At 46.1% G+C, this 17,865-nt stretch overlaps 1 protein-coding gene across 1 annotated transcript in view; it reads left to right on the plus strand.

Moving 5' to 3' along the window:
• The first annotated feature begins 4,150 nt into the window (after positions 1-4,150).
• TXNRD3 (thioredoxin reductase 3) overlaps positions 4,151-17,865 on the plus strand; it is a 77,262-nt gene continuing 63,547 nt past the window's right edge. The window contains exons 1-2 of the mRNA XM_047095204.1: positions 4,151-4,166; positions 12,849-13,228. Of these exons, the coding sequence (XP_046951160.1) occupies positions 4,151-4,166; positions 12,849-13,228 (396 nt within the window). The remainder of the gene's footprint in view (positions 4,167-12,848; positions 13,229-17,865) is intronic.

A 17,865-nucleotide genomic window follows, 5' to 3' on the forward strand; every position in this document is an offset into this window, starting at 1 on the left:
CCGTGCAGAGACAGCGTTTCCCACCTGGGCTCTAGGTTGACAGCTCTTTGAATGGACAGTTGCGAGAGAGGCCATAGCCGGTGCAGGAACCTGTGGCCGGCATGGCGTGGACAGCCACCCACCAGCCACACTCTGCCCTCCTCTCCTGGAGAATTATTCTCTATGGCCATTGGCACCCTTATCCTTGGTGGTGAGGTGGAGAGGAAAGGGGCTCGGGGTGGGGCACACCAGTCTCTATGAGAGGGTCTGGTTCCAGTAAAAGGGCAGCTCAGAGTCCGAAACCCCTTTTCCCAGCAGGCTGGTGGCCCTTGTGCAAAGTTGTCACCATCTCTTCCCTCACTCTGTACATTCAGGACACTCTGGAGGGGTAGGAATTTCCAAGCCAAAGAAAACGAGGGTCCATTGACACACTTCTCAAAAAAAAAAAAAAATAGTGCCGACTTGCCTTACATTTATATAACTTAAGGAAACTCAAAAGATAATAAGGCAAATCTGTTCCCAGGTGACTTAAGGGCTCTATTCATAGACAGAGGAGCAGCTGCATAATTTTAAGTTTCCGCCTGAGCAGGCACTTCCATTACCCTCAGAACCTCCATGGCTGGCTTCTGGAAAGATCAACTCCAGAAGGGAGGCGGGGGTAGGCTAGCTATTTCTTCCCGTGAGAGCCTCAGTCTGACCCTCTGCTGCCTCCATGCGTTGAGGGGGAAGGCAAGTCTCCCCTTTCAACATTCTGCTCCAGTGGTGAATTGAATTCCACTCTGGTGGTGTTCCTTAGCTCAGAGGAGCCTCTGGGTCTGTCCCAAGGCTTTTCTACATGTGGAATGTAGGGAAATAACACTGTCTGAACAACACAGAAGGCCTGGAATTCTGATCTGGGAAATGCTCCCTTGGTGGCCAGGATGCAGAGGAAAAGAAAAGCGACCCCACCTAGAAAAAAAAAAAGGTACATTTTTGGTACCTTTTAAATACCCTTATTTTCTCCCTCCTCCCCCTCCCATAGATTGGCTACAAAAGTCACCCTTTTCCACCCCTCCATGTGTCTCTTGTATCTATCCATGACCTCAGTGATGTGTCTGTGCAGCTAGTCCCATCAAGACATACAATGTATCTCCTACCCCCTTGAATCTGAATTGGCTCTTTGCTTCCTCTGGTCAACAGAATGTGGCAGAAGTGAAGGTCTAATTCTGAGCCTAGGTCTCAGGAGGCCTTGCACGCCTCCTTTCTGTCTTGGATCTCTGAGTTCATTAGCATCTTGTCTAAAAGGTATCTCTTCTACCTTCAACTATACACACACACACATACACACACACACAGAATCCTAGGCTACACTCTTCATGGACCAGCTTAGATCATTCGATCATACCTGACCCAGTCTATACAGCTAGGAGAATGGCAGAGAGTTGGTTGGCTTCCACTTGACTTGGGTACAAAATTCTGAAATAAACTAGAGCAAGGAGGAAGGCATTCCTCATTATGGTCATCTGAGACCATAATGGCCCTTCTGTGTTATGGCATCAATTACATCCCAAACACTTGGAAGTGACAGCATATAGAAGAGATGGGATAAATCCTTGGGGGCCAACCACATGCCCAAAACCTTGTAGGGGCAAATGGATTGAATAATTGTCAAATTCACCATTATACTGGGAAATTTTTAATATACTTCTCTTATAATTTGACATACCAAAAAAAAAAAAAAGAAATAAGTAAAGATGTTATGATGTGAATTACACAACCATAAGCTTCTACTCTGTCTACAACATATTGAAAATGTACATTCTTTTCAAATAGTCAAGGAAAATTGGAGAAAATTAATTGCTGTTTAACTATGAAGAGAATCTCAATAACTTACAGAAAGCAGAAACAGAGAAGCCACAGTTTTGGGCCATAATACAATAAAATTGGAAATTTGCAGCAAAGGGCAGATTTAGTAGCGACAAAAATCTATCCATTTCGGAAATGTTAAAACACATCTCCTGAAAACTGCATGAAAGAGAAAATTAAGACCCCAAATTAAAAACTACTTAGAAACAGGGGTGTCTGGGTGTCTCAGTCTGTTAAGCGCCTGACTCTTGATTTTGGCTCAGGTCATGATCTCATGGTTTGTGAGTTTGAGCCCTGCATTGGGCTCTGTGTGCAGAGTCTGCTTGGGATTTTTTTCTTTCTTGCTCCCTCTCTCTCCCCCCCCCACCCCTCCCCTGCTTGTGCTCTCTCTCTCTCTCTCTCTCTCTCTCTCAAAATGAATAAATAAATATAAAAATAAACTTAAAAAACTACTTAGAAACAAACTACAATAAGAATGAGCAGAATGATACCTATGGGATGTTGCCAAGGCAGAATGCTGAGGAAAATTCATAGCTTTAAGAATACATTCATCAGGGGCGCCTGGGTGGCTCAGTCGGTTAAGCGTCCGACTTCAGCTCAGGTCATGATCTCGTGGTCTGTGAATTCAAGCCCCGCGTCAGGCTCTGGGCTGATGGCTCGGAGCCTGGAGCCTGCTTCCGATTCTGTGTCTCCCTCTCTCTCTGCCCCTCCCCCGTTCATGCTCTGTCTCTGTCTCAAAAATAAATAAATGTTAAAAAAAATTAAAAAAAAAAAAAGAATACATTCATCAGGTGCAAAAGAAGAAAAAAGAACTGCTGTTAATTGTGAAGGAAAGGCAGTTTTACTCTCTGGTCTCCCTGAAAATTCCCTCAAAAGAACAAAACAGTTCATTGTTAATTCTGGACAGAGTGCTGTAGAGGTAAGTGAACAAGGATGCAAGTCTCAGTTCTCCCCCTTACACCTGTAGCTTTGGAGAAATTATGTTTTCTTCTACATCCTTGGTTTTCTCACAGTGAGATGGAGACATTTGTCTCTTTTAGAGGGCTGTTGGGAGGAATCAGCGATGACATTTTAATCATGTACATACCAAAGGCTTGTTGTATGCCACATGCTATCCTAAGCCCTTCACAGGTACTGACTTGTTCAATACCTGTACCAACCCTTCAAGGTATGAAGTGTTATTAGTCTCCTACAAATGTTGCCTCAGCCAACTGACTAGTAAGAACAGGACCTGGGGTCCAAAGCCACGCTGTCTTTTTTTAATCTTAATTAGAGCATGAATGGCCCTGAAAACAGCATCATGGCTCTGAAAGCCCCATCCAATGAAGCTCTGACGGGCCAACTAGATGGAAGGCCATGAGCAGGATACAGAGAGAAACAAGAAGTGCCAGGGAAGTGAGGGAGCTGGAAAAGAAATGAATTATCCTTTCTCCCAGTGACCCAGCTGCTGGCCAAGGAGACCACCGGGGGTGAGGGTGGGAGAGGGAGCAAATACAACTGAGTCACGGCACACAGAGGCTCATAATATGGAGGCCTGACTGTGAAGCTCTTGAAATTTAAAACTAATGTTAGATGCAGGCTGGGGGCCAAGGGCCTAACAGATCTGGCACAAATTCTTGCAGATGATATTGAGGATGATCAACTCAAGCTGGAGCTGGGAGCAGCCCTTTCTCTGCTTCTTACTATGTATAGTATTTTTCAGCAGAAAAACAATTCCATGGAAAGAGAAGTTATATTAAGAAAGGCATCTGCAAGATCCTCTGAGTAAATGGATAACATTGGGCTTGGACTGCCCTTGGCCTACCTGGGAAAATGGTCTCAAGCTTCTCCTCCCTCAGTACCGTCTCCTTGGGAATTATAGACATAAGATAAATATGTGGGGTCTTGTCTGCTTTCGTTGCTGTTTCCCCATAATCTATGGGTCCGTACCTGGACAGGGGGAGCTGTGAGTTGGCATCAGGCCTTGTACTTCCATGGCCAGAATGATATTTTCTAAAATGGTGAGAAAACGAGGGGGTAGCTTTTGTGTTAAGGTTGCCCATGTGCATGTTGTCTCTCATGCACAGAAGCTGCACATATCCTGTATGGTCAGGGGGCATAAGCTGTGTACCTGGATAGCTGTTGGGACCCCCCCCCCCGAAAACTGCAGAGGTGCTGTATGCTGCACAAAATGTCCTGTAGCCATCTGTAAAGCCCTCTAAACACAGTAGTGACTACTGTGACTAACACACATTGTGACTTGTGAATTTGATTGATGCTCCTAACCCATGACAGCCACTGGGGCCACTGCATCATCCAGGCATAAATGCTACCAAAAAGATTAGAGATGAGGAAAGGAGCAGGTAAGCAAATTGTAGATGAAAAGCACACATCACAGATGAATCACCTGACCGGACAATGGCAGAATTCACACAAGTAGTTTTCCATAATTTCAAAGTAGCTAAAGAAAACATGATCTGTCTTTTTTTAAAAAATGAGGGCAGGAGCCTCAAGAAAAAGGTACAAAATTTCAAAGAAGAGATAATAAGCCCAGAGAAGGTGATGAGATTATTAACAGAAAGCTGGCAGGGCCCAGAAAATAAATTAAAAATAAAGGTAATATAGAGCACAAGAACCCCATTAAAAGCAGCTAATATATTCTATATACAAGTAGTTGTATATAAGATAACACATATAGAGCAAACACAACTGAAAACAGTTTGGGATATGGTAAATAAAGCTAAAAGAAACTCAAACTAACAGAAGTTAATGGAAAACAATAAGGCTATAACCAATAATTACAGAGATAAATGTGAAAGCAAAGGAAACCCCTACGTATCGTAATAATTCTCTGAAGAAAGTCAGAACAAATGTGATGGAAACAATATCTGAAAACGTAGTAGAAGAAAATATCTGGATTTGCCGCTCAGAAGATCACACCCAGACAGAGCTGGGTGACGCTTCCTAAGACAGGCTTCTATACAGGATAAACAGGTCATGGTACATGACGGTCTTCAAGATATGCACTCCTCGGGGCGCCTGGGTGGCGAAGTCGGTTAAGCGTCCGACTTCAGCCAGGTCACGATCTCGCGGTCCGTGAGTTCGAGCCCCGCGTCAGGCTCTGGGCTGACGGCTCAGAGCCTGGAGCCTGTTTCCGATTCTGTGTCTCCCTCTCTCTCTGCCCCTCCCCCGTTCATGCTCTGTCTCTCTCTGTCCCAAAAAATAAATAAACATTGAAAAAAAAAAAAGATATGCACTCCTCAAATTTGTTGATACAGTTCTCTTCAAGACGTGATGCTAGGGCCACCTGGGCGGCTCAGTCAGTTAAGCGTCTGACTTCATCTCAGGTCATGATCTCACAGTTCATGGATTTGAGCCTCGCATTGGGCTCTGTGCCAACAGCTCAGAATCTGGATCCAGCTTCAGATTCTGTGTCTCACTCTCTCTCTGCCCCTCCCCCACACTGTCTCTGTCTCTGTCTCTGTCTCTCTCTCAAAAATAAATAAACATTAAAAAAAATTTAAATCACTCATTCTGGAGAAAGTCACCTGTCATTAGACACTCAAGAAACGTCTAGAGAGGCCCATGTGGTGGGGGACTGAGACCTGTCAACAACCACATGAGTGAGTATAGAAGCAGATTTTTCAGCTCCACCCAATAGCTGAATTGCAACCTCACAGAAACCCTGAGCCAGAACCATCCCACTAATCTTTTCCTAGATTTCTGACCCATAGAAACTGTGAAGTAAATAAGTATATGCTGTTTTCAGTTGCTCAGTTTTAGGTTAATTTGTTCTGCAGTAATAGCTAATTAATGCATTATACAAGAAGGAGACTGTTGTTCTCAGAATTTTCTACATCCATACTCCATTCCAGAAGATAGGGAGCAAAATCTACGAGGTTTAGAAGGAAGGAAAGTATGATCCAAGAACTGTAGAGCTGGTTGAATTGTTCATGGATATATTGGAATGGACAGACATTCTCAAGCATGTAAAAGCTCAAGGCAGACAACAACCACGATACTTTTTTGGGGAAAAAAAAGAATTACTTGGGATAATTCAAGCCTAACAATGAAGAGGTGATTATAATTTTAAAATTCAGGACTACAGTAGACATGGCAAGATTAGTACTTGGCGTCAAATCCACTTAAATAGAAGACTGAGTCGTTAAACAGAGCTATCACACGAAGTACAAATGTCATAAAACCTGACAATATAAAAATAATATAATTCAGAAAACTCACAAGTATGCAGTGTGCCCTTGGTTTTGAGAGTAGATTCCTACGATTCATTGCTTCCATACAACACCTAGCACTCATTCCAACAAGTACCCTCCTCAATGCCCATCACCCATTTCCCCCTCTCCCCTGCTCCCCCTTCAACCTTCAGTTTGTTCTATGTATCTAAGAGTCTCTTATGGTTTGCCTTCCTCCCTCTCTGCTTGAAACTATTTTTTTCCCTTCCCTTCCCCCATGGTCCTCTCTTAAGTTTCTCAAATTCCACATATGAGTGAGAACATATAATATCTGTCTTTCTCTGCCTGCCTTTTTTCACTTAGCCTAACCCTCCAGTTCCATCCATGTTCTTGCAAATGGCAGGATTTAATTCCTTTTCATTGCCAAGTAGTAATCCATTGTATATACAAAACACATCTTCTTTATCCATTCATCAGTTGATGGACACTTGGGCTCTTTCCATAATTTGGCTATGGTTGATAGTGCTGCTATAAACATTGGGGTGGATGTGCCTCTATGAATCAGCACTCCTGTATCCTTTGGATAAATTCCTAGTAGTATCCAATGGAAAAAAATACAGTCTCTTTAGCAAATGGTGCTGGGAGAACTGGACAGCAACATGCAAAAGAATGAACCTGGACCACTTTCTTACACCATACATAAAAATAAACTCAAAATGGATGAAAGACCTAAATGTGAGACAGAAAATCATCAAAGCTCTAGAGGAGAAAACAGGCAATGATCTCTTTGACCTTGGCCGCAGCAACTTCTTACTTGACACGTCTCCAAGGCCAAAGGAAATAAAAGCAAAAATGAATTATTAAGACCTCATCAAGATAAAAAGCTTCTGCAGAGTGAAGGAAATAATCAACAAAACTAAAAGGCAACCAGTGGAATGGGAGAAGATATTTGCAAATGACATATTGGATAAAGGGTTAATATCCAAAAATCTCCAAAGAACTTACCAAACTCAACACCTTGAAAAACAAATAATCCAGTGTAGAAATGGGCAGAAAACACAAATAGACACTTTTCGAAAGAAGACATTCAGATGGCTAACAGATAATGAAGAGATGCTCAAAACATCGTTCATCATCAGGGAAATACAAATCAAAACCACAATGAGATAGCACCTCACACCTGTCAGAGTGGCTAAAATTAACAACTCAGGTAACAACCGATGTTAGTGAGAATGTAGAGAAAGGGGAACCCTCTTGCATTCTTGGTGGGAATGCATACTGGTGCAGCCACTCTGGAAAACAGTGTGGAGATTCTTCAAAAAACTCAAAATAGAATTACCCTAGTATTTATTAAAACATTTTTTTAATGTTTATTTATTTTAGAGAGAGATAGAGTGCGAGCAGGGGAGAGGCAGGCAGACACAGAATCTGAGGCAGGCTCCAGGCTCTGAGCTGTCAGCACAGAGCCTGACGTGGGGCTCAAACCCATGAACCGTGAGATCATGACCTGAGCCAAAGTCAGACTCTTAACCGACTGAGTCACCCAGGCGCCCCCTCTAATATTTATTTTTAAAAAAGAAACAAGGCCCTGACAGCTCAGAGCCTGGAGCCTGCTTCAGATTCTGTGTCCTCTCTCTCTGTCCTTTCCCTGCTCACGCTCTCTCTCTCTCTCTCTCTCAAAAATAAATAAACAGGGGCGCCTGGGTGGCGCAGTCGGTTAAGCGTCCGACTTCAGCCAGGTCACGATCTCGCGGTCCGTGAGTTCGAGCCCCGCGCCGGGCTCTGGGCTGATGGCTCGGAGCCTGGAGCCTGTTTCCGATTCTGTGTCTCCCTCTCTCTCTGCCCCTCCCCCGTTCATGCTCTGTCTCTCTCTGTCCCAAAAATAAATAAACGTTGAAAAAAAATTAAAAATAAATAAATAAATAAATAAACATTAAGAAAAATTAAAAAAAGAAAGGAGAAATAAATGGATTAAATGTACAAGTTAAGGAATAGGAAAAATGAAAAATAAACTTCTATTTAAAAAGTAAAAGCAGAAATTAATGAATTAAGAAACAAAAAAGTGAATCTAATGGATAAAATTTAAAACTTTCTTTGAAAAAGATTTAAAAAATGGACATTATGCAAGTATTGATTAAGCGGTAGAGAGAGAAGACAAATAATTAACATTAAATAGGAAGAAGAAAGGGACATCCCTCTTGGTGTGTTTTCTTTCTTTCTCATTTTCTCCTGTTAACCTTAAAAATAAAACTGCCAGTTACTTTACCAGCAAAATTGGGCTTAGTCGGGAATAGAAGAGAATTGCAATTTGGGATAAGCAAGCTACAGGCAAAACCGTTGGCAAGTCCCTAGGACAAAGGAGAGGACAGAAGCAGAGTGCCTTTTCATTAGCTGAGTTGTGATCGCCTTTCATTGTCTGGGCTCTTGCTGGGGGAGGAGAAAAACCTTTCTTCTGCTGGGATAGTAAATCGGGGGCTAAAGTAGTATGGACTTGCCTGGTACCTCTCTTCCTATGGGGTCTGCAATTGGCTACCAGCGGTAGGGCATGAGAGCGCCCCCTGCCGGCCTCCTGACTCTTATTGAGGTTTCCTTTCTTACATTTTTAAATTTTTTTAAATGTTTATTTATTTTTGAGAGAGAGAGAGAGAGAGAGACAAAGCGTGAGCGAGGGAGGGACACAGAGAGGGAGAGACAGAACGTGAAGCAGGCTCCAGGCTCTGAGCTGTCAGCACAGAGCCCGATGTGGGGCTTGAATTCATGAACCGTGAGATCATGACCTGAGCCGAAGTCGGACGCTAAACCTACTGAGCCACCCAGGCGCCCCAGTGAGGTCTCCTCTCTTCATTTTCACACTCCAAACTTTAATCTTTGCTCAGGTTGGCAGGGCGGCCAGCTGCTTCCTGCCTGAAATCATTGTCCTTTGTTTTACTTTTCTTCCCAGAGAGTCTCTAAACAGTAAGGCAACCAGGTCTTAGCCATCTGGCCCCTGCTCACTTCATTAGCATTAATTTTCACCTCAGCTCTGCCCATTTGTGGAGCCTCCAGCATTTCCCCAAATACCCTGAGCTGTACCCTGCTTCGGTGGGTCATTTGGGCTGCCTCCTTCTGTCTGGCTCCTCTTCCAACTCATTGTCTGGGTAAACTACTCTCCAGCTCACCAAATTCAGCTTAAGTACATTCCTCTCTTTAGAACAACTTCCCCATTTGTGCCCCTTATTTTTGACATCTCTCCCTGAAAGGCTCTGATCTGAAGACAGACACTGTCATCCATTGCCTCACTCCCTGACACGGAGCCCAGCCCTGGAACTTCAGTAGATGCTGGTGGAATCAAGGCTACACAGCTCCTGGGCAGGAGGAGTGGCACTCCCTGAACGACATGGTCTGTGGGCCACCTCCCTGACTTAGGGCTCTCTGAACGAATAGGGTAGGAAGGAGAAGGATTTGAGGTCCAGCCCGTCACACGGGGACCAGAGGGGAAGCAAATTAGGGTCATATATGCAACTAGCAATTTGCGACATGTTTGAATCATTCATTCATTCATTCATTCATGTGTGCGTACTACAGGGGAAGCACTGATAGACTCTGGGGACAGAGCTGTGAGCTAGAGTGATGAGGTCCTTCCCTCATGGATCTTACACTCTGGGGGTGGTGATGGGAGAGGGGGCGCAGACAACAAACAAGTATGGTTTACTGGTTGTAACTATAAATGATCATTGCAAATAGCGATATATGTGTCATGAAGAAACTAGAATATGTGTGATGTGATGGAGACAGGGGGCTACTTCGTTTCTGATGGATGGCAAAATGTTCTGTAAGAAGGTACCATTTAAGCCAAGACTCAGTCAACAAGAAGGAGCTATATTGGCCAAAGGGGCAGAACATCATAGGCTGAGAAAGCAGAAAGTGCAGAGACCCTAAGGCTGGAATCAGTCTGACAGCTCTGAGGCACAGGGAGAAAGCCAGTGTGGCAGTGTCAGGGGATGACAACTGGGAGGAACCAGGCCAGCTTTCTGGGCTTGCAGTCGAGCCTCTTTATTGGGGTTTCATTCATTCACCGCAGCGCAAGGGGCTATAGGCCTTGGTGACCAAGTTCAGCCCTGGGATCTTCCCCTGCCCCCCCCCCACACCCAAATGATAAATACAGGATTCCTGTTTCTGTGCAGATGACTTCAGGGTTCCTTTATGAGAGGTGCCTCCAGAATTCAGTGTAGTATGGACTGTGGGGTACCAACCTAGGAAACTCACTTTGGAACTGGATTACATAGCCAAGCTACGGAGAGAGCCCAAATGTCCTAACTGATGAATGGATAGAGCAGATGTGGTACACATATACAATGGAATATTACTCAGCCATCCAGAAGAATGAAATCTTGCCATTTGCAATGACATAGATGGAGCTTGAGTGTATTATGCTAAGTGAAATAAGTCAGAGAAAGACAAATACCACATGATTTCACTCATATGTGGAATTTAAGAAACAAAGCAGATGAACATATGGTGGGGGGGAAGAGAGAGGGAAACAAGCCATGAGAGGCTTAATGATAGAGAACAAACTGAGGGTTGATGGAGGGAGGTGTGGGGGGAGTGGGCTAGATGGGTGATGGGTGTTAAGGAGGGCACTTGTGATGAGCACTGGGTGTTGCATGTAAGTGATGAATCACTGGATTCTACTCTTGAAACCAATATTGCACCATATGTTGATTAACTAGAATTTAAATAAAAATTTGAGGAAAAAACTGCATTGCCATAGGAAATGTAGTATTTTTATTTAGTCGTGGGACATAAACTTAAAAACAAATAACCATCTTGGCCAATAAACACACGAAAAGATGCTCACCATCACTTATCATCAGGGGAATGCAAATCAAAATTACAGTGAGACGGGAGACCGGGTGGCTCAGTCAGCTGAGTGTCGACTTTGGCTCGGGTTGTGATCTCGCGGCTTGTAGGTTCAGCTGTGCTGACAGCTCAGAGCCTGGAGCCTGCTTCGGATTCTGTGTCCCCTTTCCTCTCTGCCCCTTCCCCTTCACGTGCTCTCTCTCTCTCTCTCTCTCTCTCTGTCTCAAATATAAATAAACATTAAACAACTACAATGAGATATCACCTCACACCTGTCAGAATGGCTAAAATCCAGAACACAGGAAACAACAGGTGTTGGTGAGGATGTGGAGAAAAAGGAACGTTCGTGTGCTGTTGGTGGGAATGCAAATTGCAGCAGCCACTCTGGAAAACAGTATGGAGGTTTCTCAAACAGTTAAAAATAGAACTACCTTAAGATCCACCAACTGCACTACTGGGTATTTACCCAAAGAACACAAAAAACATTGATTCATAGGGATACATAGCAGCATTGTTTACAGTAGCCAAGATATGGAAGCAGCCCAAGTGTCCATTGACTGATGAATGAATGACTAAAGAAGATGGGAAGATGCGGGGGGTGGGGTGTGCCTCGATGTCTCAGTCCGTTAAGCGTCTGACCTCAGCTCAGGTCACGGTCTTGCAGTTTGTGGGTTTGAGCCCCGCATTGGGCTCTGTGCTGACAGCTCAGAGCCTGGAGACTGCTTCAGATTCTGTCTCCCTCTCTCTGCCCCTTCCCCGCTCATGCTCTGTCTCTCTCTCTCAAAAATAAATATTTAAAACAATTTTTAAAAATGAAGATGTGGTATGCATATACAATGGAATATTACGCAGCCATAAAAAGAATGACATCTTGACATTTGCAATGACGTGCATGGAGCTAGAGAATATAACGCTAAAGCAAAATAAGCCACAGAAAGACAAATACCATATGATTTCACTCATGGGGAATTTAAGAAACAAAACAAATGAAAAAAGGGAAAAAAAAAGGAGACAGACCAAAAAACAGACGCTTAACTGTAGAGAACAAACATCAGTTTACCAGAAGGGAGTTGGGGAGGAGGGGCGGCAGAGGATGAATGAAATAAATCAGGGGGATTAAGGGATTAAAGGGTACAGTTGTTGTGAGGAGTGATAGGTGGTGTATGGAACTGTAAAATCACTATATTATACAGTCGAAACTAATATAACACTGTATGTGGACTAATTGGAATTAAAATAAAAACCTAAAGTAAAAAAATCATCTTTCCTGAAGACGGTTTTATTTCTTCACACTTTTCCTATGATCCGGACATCTACCCTCACTGAGGTATGTATCTATCTTTAAGGTTGTTTGAGGGGGCCGGTGGAGATTACGAGGCATGGAAAGTCCTCCACAGGGGGCAACCCAGGGCGGCATCAGGGAGACTGGGAAGCCATCCCCATACGTGCATACAAAATGGATAATGAGGATGGGCGGTTTGACCTCTAACCTCTCCGGAAGGTCAAGCGACTCCACTACAGCTAGGGCAGCGGCTTAGTTCGCATGCACGGGGCGGCGCCGGGGGCGGGGCGGCGCCGGGGGCGGGGCGGCGCCGGGGGCGGGGCGGCGCCGGGGGCGGGGCGGCGCCGGGGGCGGGGCGGCGCCGGGGGCGGGGCGGCGCCGGGGGCGGGGCGGCGCCGGGGGCGGGGCGGCGCCGGGGGCGGGGCGGCGCCGGGGGCGGGGCGGCGCCGGGGGCGGGGCGGCGCCGGGGGCGGGGCGGCGCCGGGGGCGGGGCGGCGCCGGGGGCGGGGCGGCGCCGGGGGCGGGGCGGCGCCGGGGGCGGGGCGGCGCCGGGGGCGGGGCGGCGCCGGGGGCGGGGCGGCGCCGGGGGCGGGGCGGCGCCGGGGGCGGGGCGGCGCCGGGGGCGGGGCGGCGCCGGGGGCGGGGCGGCGCCGGGGGCGGGGCGGCGCCGGGGGCGGGGCGGCGCCGGGGGCGGGGCGGCGCGAGCGGCGGTCAGGCTAACTTGTGGACAGTCCGTGGCTTGGGCGGTGTTCACGGTTCCCCCTTTCCAGGCCCGGTTCTGGCGCCGCCGCCAGCCTCTCGGTCCCTGAGCAGGTCCGGCCAGGCCGGGAGCGACACCGAGGCCCTGGCGCAACCACCGCCACCACCGCCGCCGCGGGCGCAGACCTCGCCGGGGCCGGTGAAGGTGGGCACCGCCCCCAACCGCCGCCTGGGCAGCGTCCGCGGAGTGCTTGTGTCTTCGCCGCCGGGGCGCCGGGCCCGCCTGTCGTCTCCCGGCACCGGCCGCTCGTCTTCCGAGGCCCGCGAGGAGCTGCGGCGCCGCCTCTTGGGCCTAATCGAGGGTAACCGAGTGATGATCTTCAGCAAGAGTTACTGTCCGCACTGCACGCGGGTAGGCGGGGCGGGGGCGGGGCCGGCGGGTTGGGGGTCGGGCCGGCTGGCTGCTGGGGGCGTGGGAGCTCGGGGGAAGCGGGGTCTCCCGGGGTCCAGGCAGCTCATCCCTTCCGCGACTCTGCGGACAGAGTGCCAGCCGGTTCAGCCCTTGGACGGGAGCCGGGATGCTGCGCGCGGTCTCGGCGGTGGTGGTGACAGGCCCCGTGGCTTGGTCCCTTTGGCACCGCGGGAGAGACGGCCACGCGGCCGACCTCCTAGACTCCGGGCCTCAGAGTCAATACTTGTTCTCGGGACTCGGCCTGTGGTTCTTCTCCTGGCGGTTAGCCTGATGTTGGCTTCTTTATCAAGAGCTTATTTGGAGAGATAAAGGCATTTCCACAAACTTTTTGCTTGGTGAAAGGGTGGTGTGGGGAGAGGCCAGGACGTGGGAGTAGACTAAAGCTGGATTCACATCCCACTTCCTAACTGCGTGACCTTGACCAGGTTACAGAACCCCCCCTAACCTTGGTTGTCACATCTTGTTAAACCAACGTAAGGAAGGGTGCGAGGATGGTACCAGGTGATGGGTAATTTCAGCTGTCTTGCCCACTGCCTTAACTTTTGTTGGGCTGGCTGGGAATGCAACATTGTTTTTCTGGGCACATTTGTTTTTAGTGGAAAAATGACCCGTGTAGAAACGAACCCAAGTAAGAGAAACCCATCTGTACAAACAGGGACTTTCAGTACTTTGAACTGCATATTATCAAAAAGTTGAAATAATAATACATGGAATATGAAAAAACATAAACTATTAGGTTAGGTTTATCAAATTATAAGCTATGTTTTTCAGGTTTATTTTCAGGTTTACATTGCCTTATATTGTTTCATAAAACATGTACATCATGCATATACATCTTAAAGGATAATGAAACACTTGTGTTTTGGAAACCTTGGATGCCTCTTCCTCCTTACTGCTAACCTTAAAAATAAAACTGCCCGCGGCGCCTGGGTGGCTCCGACTTCAGTTCAGGTTGTGATCTCGTGGTTTTCCGGTTCGAGCCCCGGGTTGGGCTCTACTGACAGCTCAGAGCCTGGAGCCTGCTTCCGATTCTGTTTCCCTCTCTTTCTGCCCCTCCCCTGCTCATGCGCGCTCTCTCTCGCTATCGCTCGCTCTCTCTCTCTCTCTCTCTCTCTCTCTCTCTCTCTCGTGCTCTCCCTGTCAAGAATAAATAAACAGTAAACAAATGGTCTTGGGCACCTGGGTGGCTCTGTCAGTTAAGCGTCCAACTTCAGCTCAGGTCATGATCTCACAGCTCCTGAGTTTGAGCCCCAAGTCTGGCTGACAGCTCAGAGCCTCGAGCCTGCTTCAGATTCTGTGTCTCCCTCTCTCTCTGACCCTCCCCCATTCATGCTCTGTCTCTCTCTGTCTCAAAAATAAATAAACGTTAAAAAAAATAGTAAAAAAAAAGAAGAGCAGAATTACAGTCCAGGACAAGCAAACTACCATGAAACCACAGGCAAAACCGTAACAGAGGAGAGGGCTGCTTTTTTATAGAGGAAGAGGGAGATTGGCAGGGCCATTGTAAACAAGAAGTCCTCTGGGGTAAACTGGGGGTTCCGAGCATGATGGCTTTTCACTGGCTGTACTGGCTAGGCTGTTCCCTGGGGCTGAGAAAGGCTTTCTTCTTTCTGCTGGGGTAGTGATAGTATCTGAGCAAGATCCTTCTCCTTGTTGGGTTTGCAATTGATGGGGAGTGGTAGGGTGTGAGAGCTATCCCTCCTGAACCCCCCAACTACATTTTAGTGAGGTTTCCCTTTATTAACATACTCCTCCCTCCCCCTCCAGCCCACCCCCACTGGGGTTTACCACTGTCCAAAATTCCTTGCTTTGCTTTACAGTTTTCCCAAATACATGTATATCCTTAAATGATATTTTGTTGCATTTGGCTTGTTTTGGTACTTTATGAAAGTAGAAATCATACATATGTATTATTTTGCAGTTTTCCTCTCAGCAGTTATGTTTTAGAGACTCACGCGTGTTAGTATCTGCAGCTGTGGTTTGTTAATTTTCATATCTGTAATCCTTAGGATGAATCATACCACATTTTATTGATTGTGCTGTGTCTTGTATTTTGCTCTTGAAAACAGTACAGCTGTGCCTTTTCTTGCAAGTAAGCTATGTGCAAGTATGTAACACTTTATCTTAGAGTAGGTATCTTGAAGCTGACCTTGCCTAAGTGACTCCAAGACGTTTTTCCAAGTGATTATACCGCTGGCAGTATATAACTGCTCCCCTTGTTCTAAGTTCTTGCCAACTGTTGAGACATTTAATGATCGCCATTCTGGCAGTTATGAAATGGTAGTCTTCTGTGGCTTTAATTTTCAATTTCCCCAACAAGGTAAACATCTTCTCATGTGTTTACAGGTCATTTGGGTTTCCTCTCTATGAAATTCACATCTCATGCTTATTTCTCTGTCAGGTATTTATTTTTGTTCTGATTCATAGCTGTTCTTTGTATATTTTGGGTGCTGATCCTTTGGATATATGTGTTGGCAGTCTCCCAGATTTGACTTTTCTTTTCATTCTGATTGTGAGATTTTTCAGCTAACTGAAATTTGCCAAGTTTAATGTAGTTGAGTCTGTCACTTCTTTTTCCTTTGTGCTTTTTGTATCATCTTTAAGAAACCTGTTTCTACCTCCGAGGTCATAAAAATACTCTCCTGTTTTAGCTCCTGAAAGTTTTGGAGCATGCTTCTGACACCTTCTCACACCTTTATTCTACCTGTACTTGATGCTGATGATGTGAGTGGAGATCCAGTTTGGTTTTTTTCTTTATGACTTACCAGATAATCACTGTTTCATTTATTGGAGAGTTCATCCTTTCTGTGCTACTTTGTTGTTGTTGTTGTTTTAATGTTTATGTATCTTCGAGAGAGAGAGAGAGAGAGAGAGAGAGAGAGCGAGCGAGCATGAGCGGGGGAGAGGCAGAGAGAGAGACACACACAGAATCCGAAGCAGGCTCCAGGCTCTGAGCTGTCAGCACAGAGCCTGACACAGGGCTCGAAGTTGTGAACCGTGAGATCATGACCTGAGCTGAAGTCAGAGGCTTACCCAACTGAGCCACCCAGGCGTCCCCTTTCTGTGCTACTTTGAATGCTCACTCATCATGACCATCAAGTTCTTCTGTATGCATTGATCTGTTTCCAGGCGTTGCCTTCTATCTCTGCTCTTTTAAGTTGTCCTTTGGAGCTTATAAAAGGGCCAAGTGATCAGAAAGGTACCTGTCCACTGTTGTATCACTGGGGCCTAGAATAGTGTCAGGCATGTAGCGTGCATTGAATAAATAAATGGTCTTAGATCATTCTAGTCGAACCTTTGCTGATGAAGAAAATCTTAGGACAAATGATCCTGCATCCTGTGTTTATCAACACTTTCAATAATGTGGCAACTAGTTTCAGTCCCATTACATAATTGGATAGCTCTGATTGTTAGATTTTTTTTTTTTAGAACTTGAGCCAACTGGGGCTCCTGGGTGGCTCAGTCCTTTGAGCTTCCGACTTCGGCTCAGGTCCTGATCTCATGGTTTGTGAGTTTCAGCCCCACTTTGGGCTCTGTGCTGACAGATCAGAGCCTGGAGCTGCTTCGGATTCTGTGTTTCCTTCTCTCTCTCTGCCCCTCCTCTGCTCATGCTCTGTCTCTCTCATAAAAAACATTAAAAAAAAAAAAAAAAGGAAATCTGCTTTTACTTGAGTGATCGATCTTCTGGTATTTTCTCTCAGCGTTTTTCTTACCTGGCCAGGCAGCCCACTTTTTTTTATTATTATTATTTTAAAAAATGTTTTATTTATTTTTGAGAGAGAGAGAGAGAGAACACAAGTGGGAGTGGGGCAGAGAGAGAGAGGGAGACACAGAATCTGAAGCAGGCTCCAGGCTCTGAGGTGTCAGCACAGAGCCTGACGCAGGGCTCGAACCTAGGAACGGTGAGATCATGACCTGAGCTGAAGTCGGACACTTAACTGACTGAGCCACCCAGGTGCCCCCAGCCCATTTTCTCTATGTACTCATATCATTTATCTGTATACTTGACCCTTCACTAATTTGATTGTACAAAAGTTTGACTATGAACCTTTGAAATGTATCACCCCAAATTGGACACCTTATTCAACATCTGTGTGGAATCAAGCAGAGAGGTTTCTTCCTTGATTGGGCCACTAATATTATTCAACAAGCATTATGGGAGCTTAGTGTTGTGGAAACACAAAAATGAATAAACTGAGAACTCATAGTCCAATGAGCAGTAATCAGCCAGCTCTCCTGTCCTGCAAGAAGTGACTGAAAAAAAAAAAAAAAGAGAATGAGAGGCAAAGATAATCGCTTGTGTGGCGGATCGGAAAATTTTCAGGAAATTATATGTAAGCTGTTTCTTGAGAGATACATTGGATATCTGTAGGTAAAAAAGAGCATCTAGCCAAAGAATTAGTATAAGCAAAAGTAGGAGATGCTGAAATGAAAATAGTGTGTGGCTGAACGGAGGGGATATGATAGGAATGAGGAGAGTAATTGGAAAATGGCTGGAAATTTACACTTAAAGTCATATTGAGGAGACCTTAAAATGCTCCTAGGTAAGCGTGGACTTAATGATGTGGGCAGAGTCA

This window comes from Lynx rufus, unplaced genomic scaffold (genome assembly GCF_022079265.1).
Source record: "Lynx rufus isolate CCGP_SWC_20201006 ecotype Redwood Valley unplaced genomic scaffold, mLynRuf1.p SCAF_4, whole genome shotgun sequence".
NCBI classification, from domain to species: domain Eukaryota; kingdom Metazoa; phylum Chordata; class Mammalia; order Carnivora; family Felidae; genus Lynx; species Lynx rufus.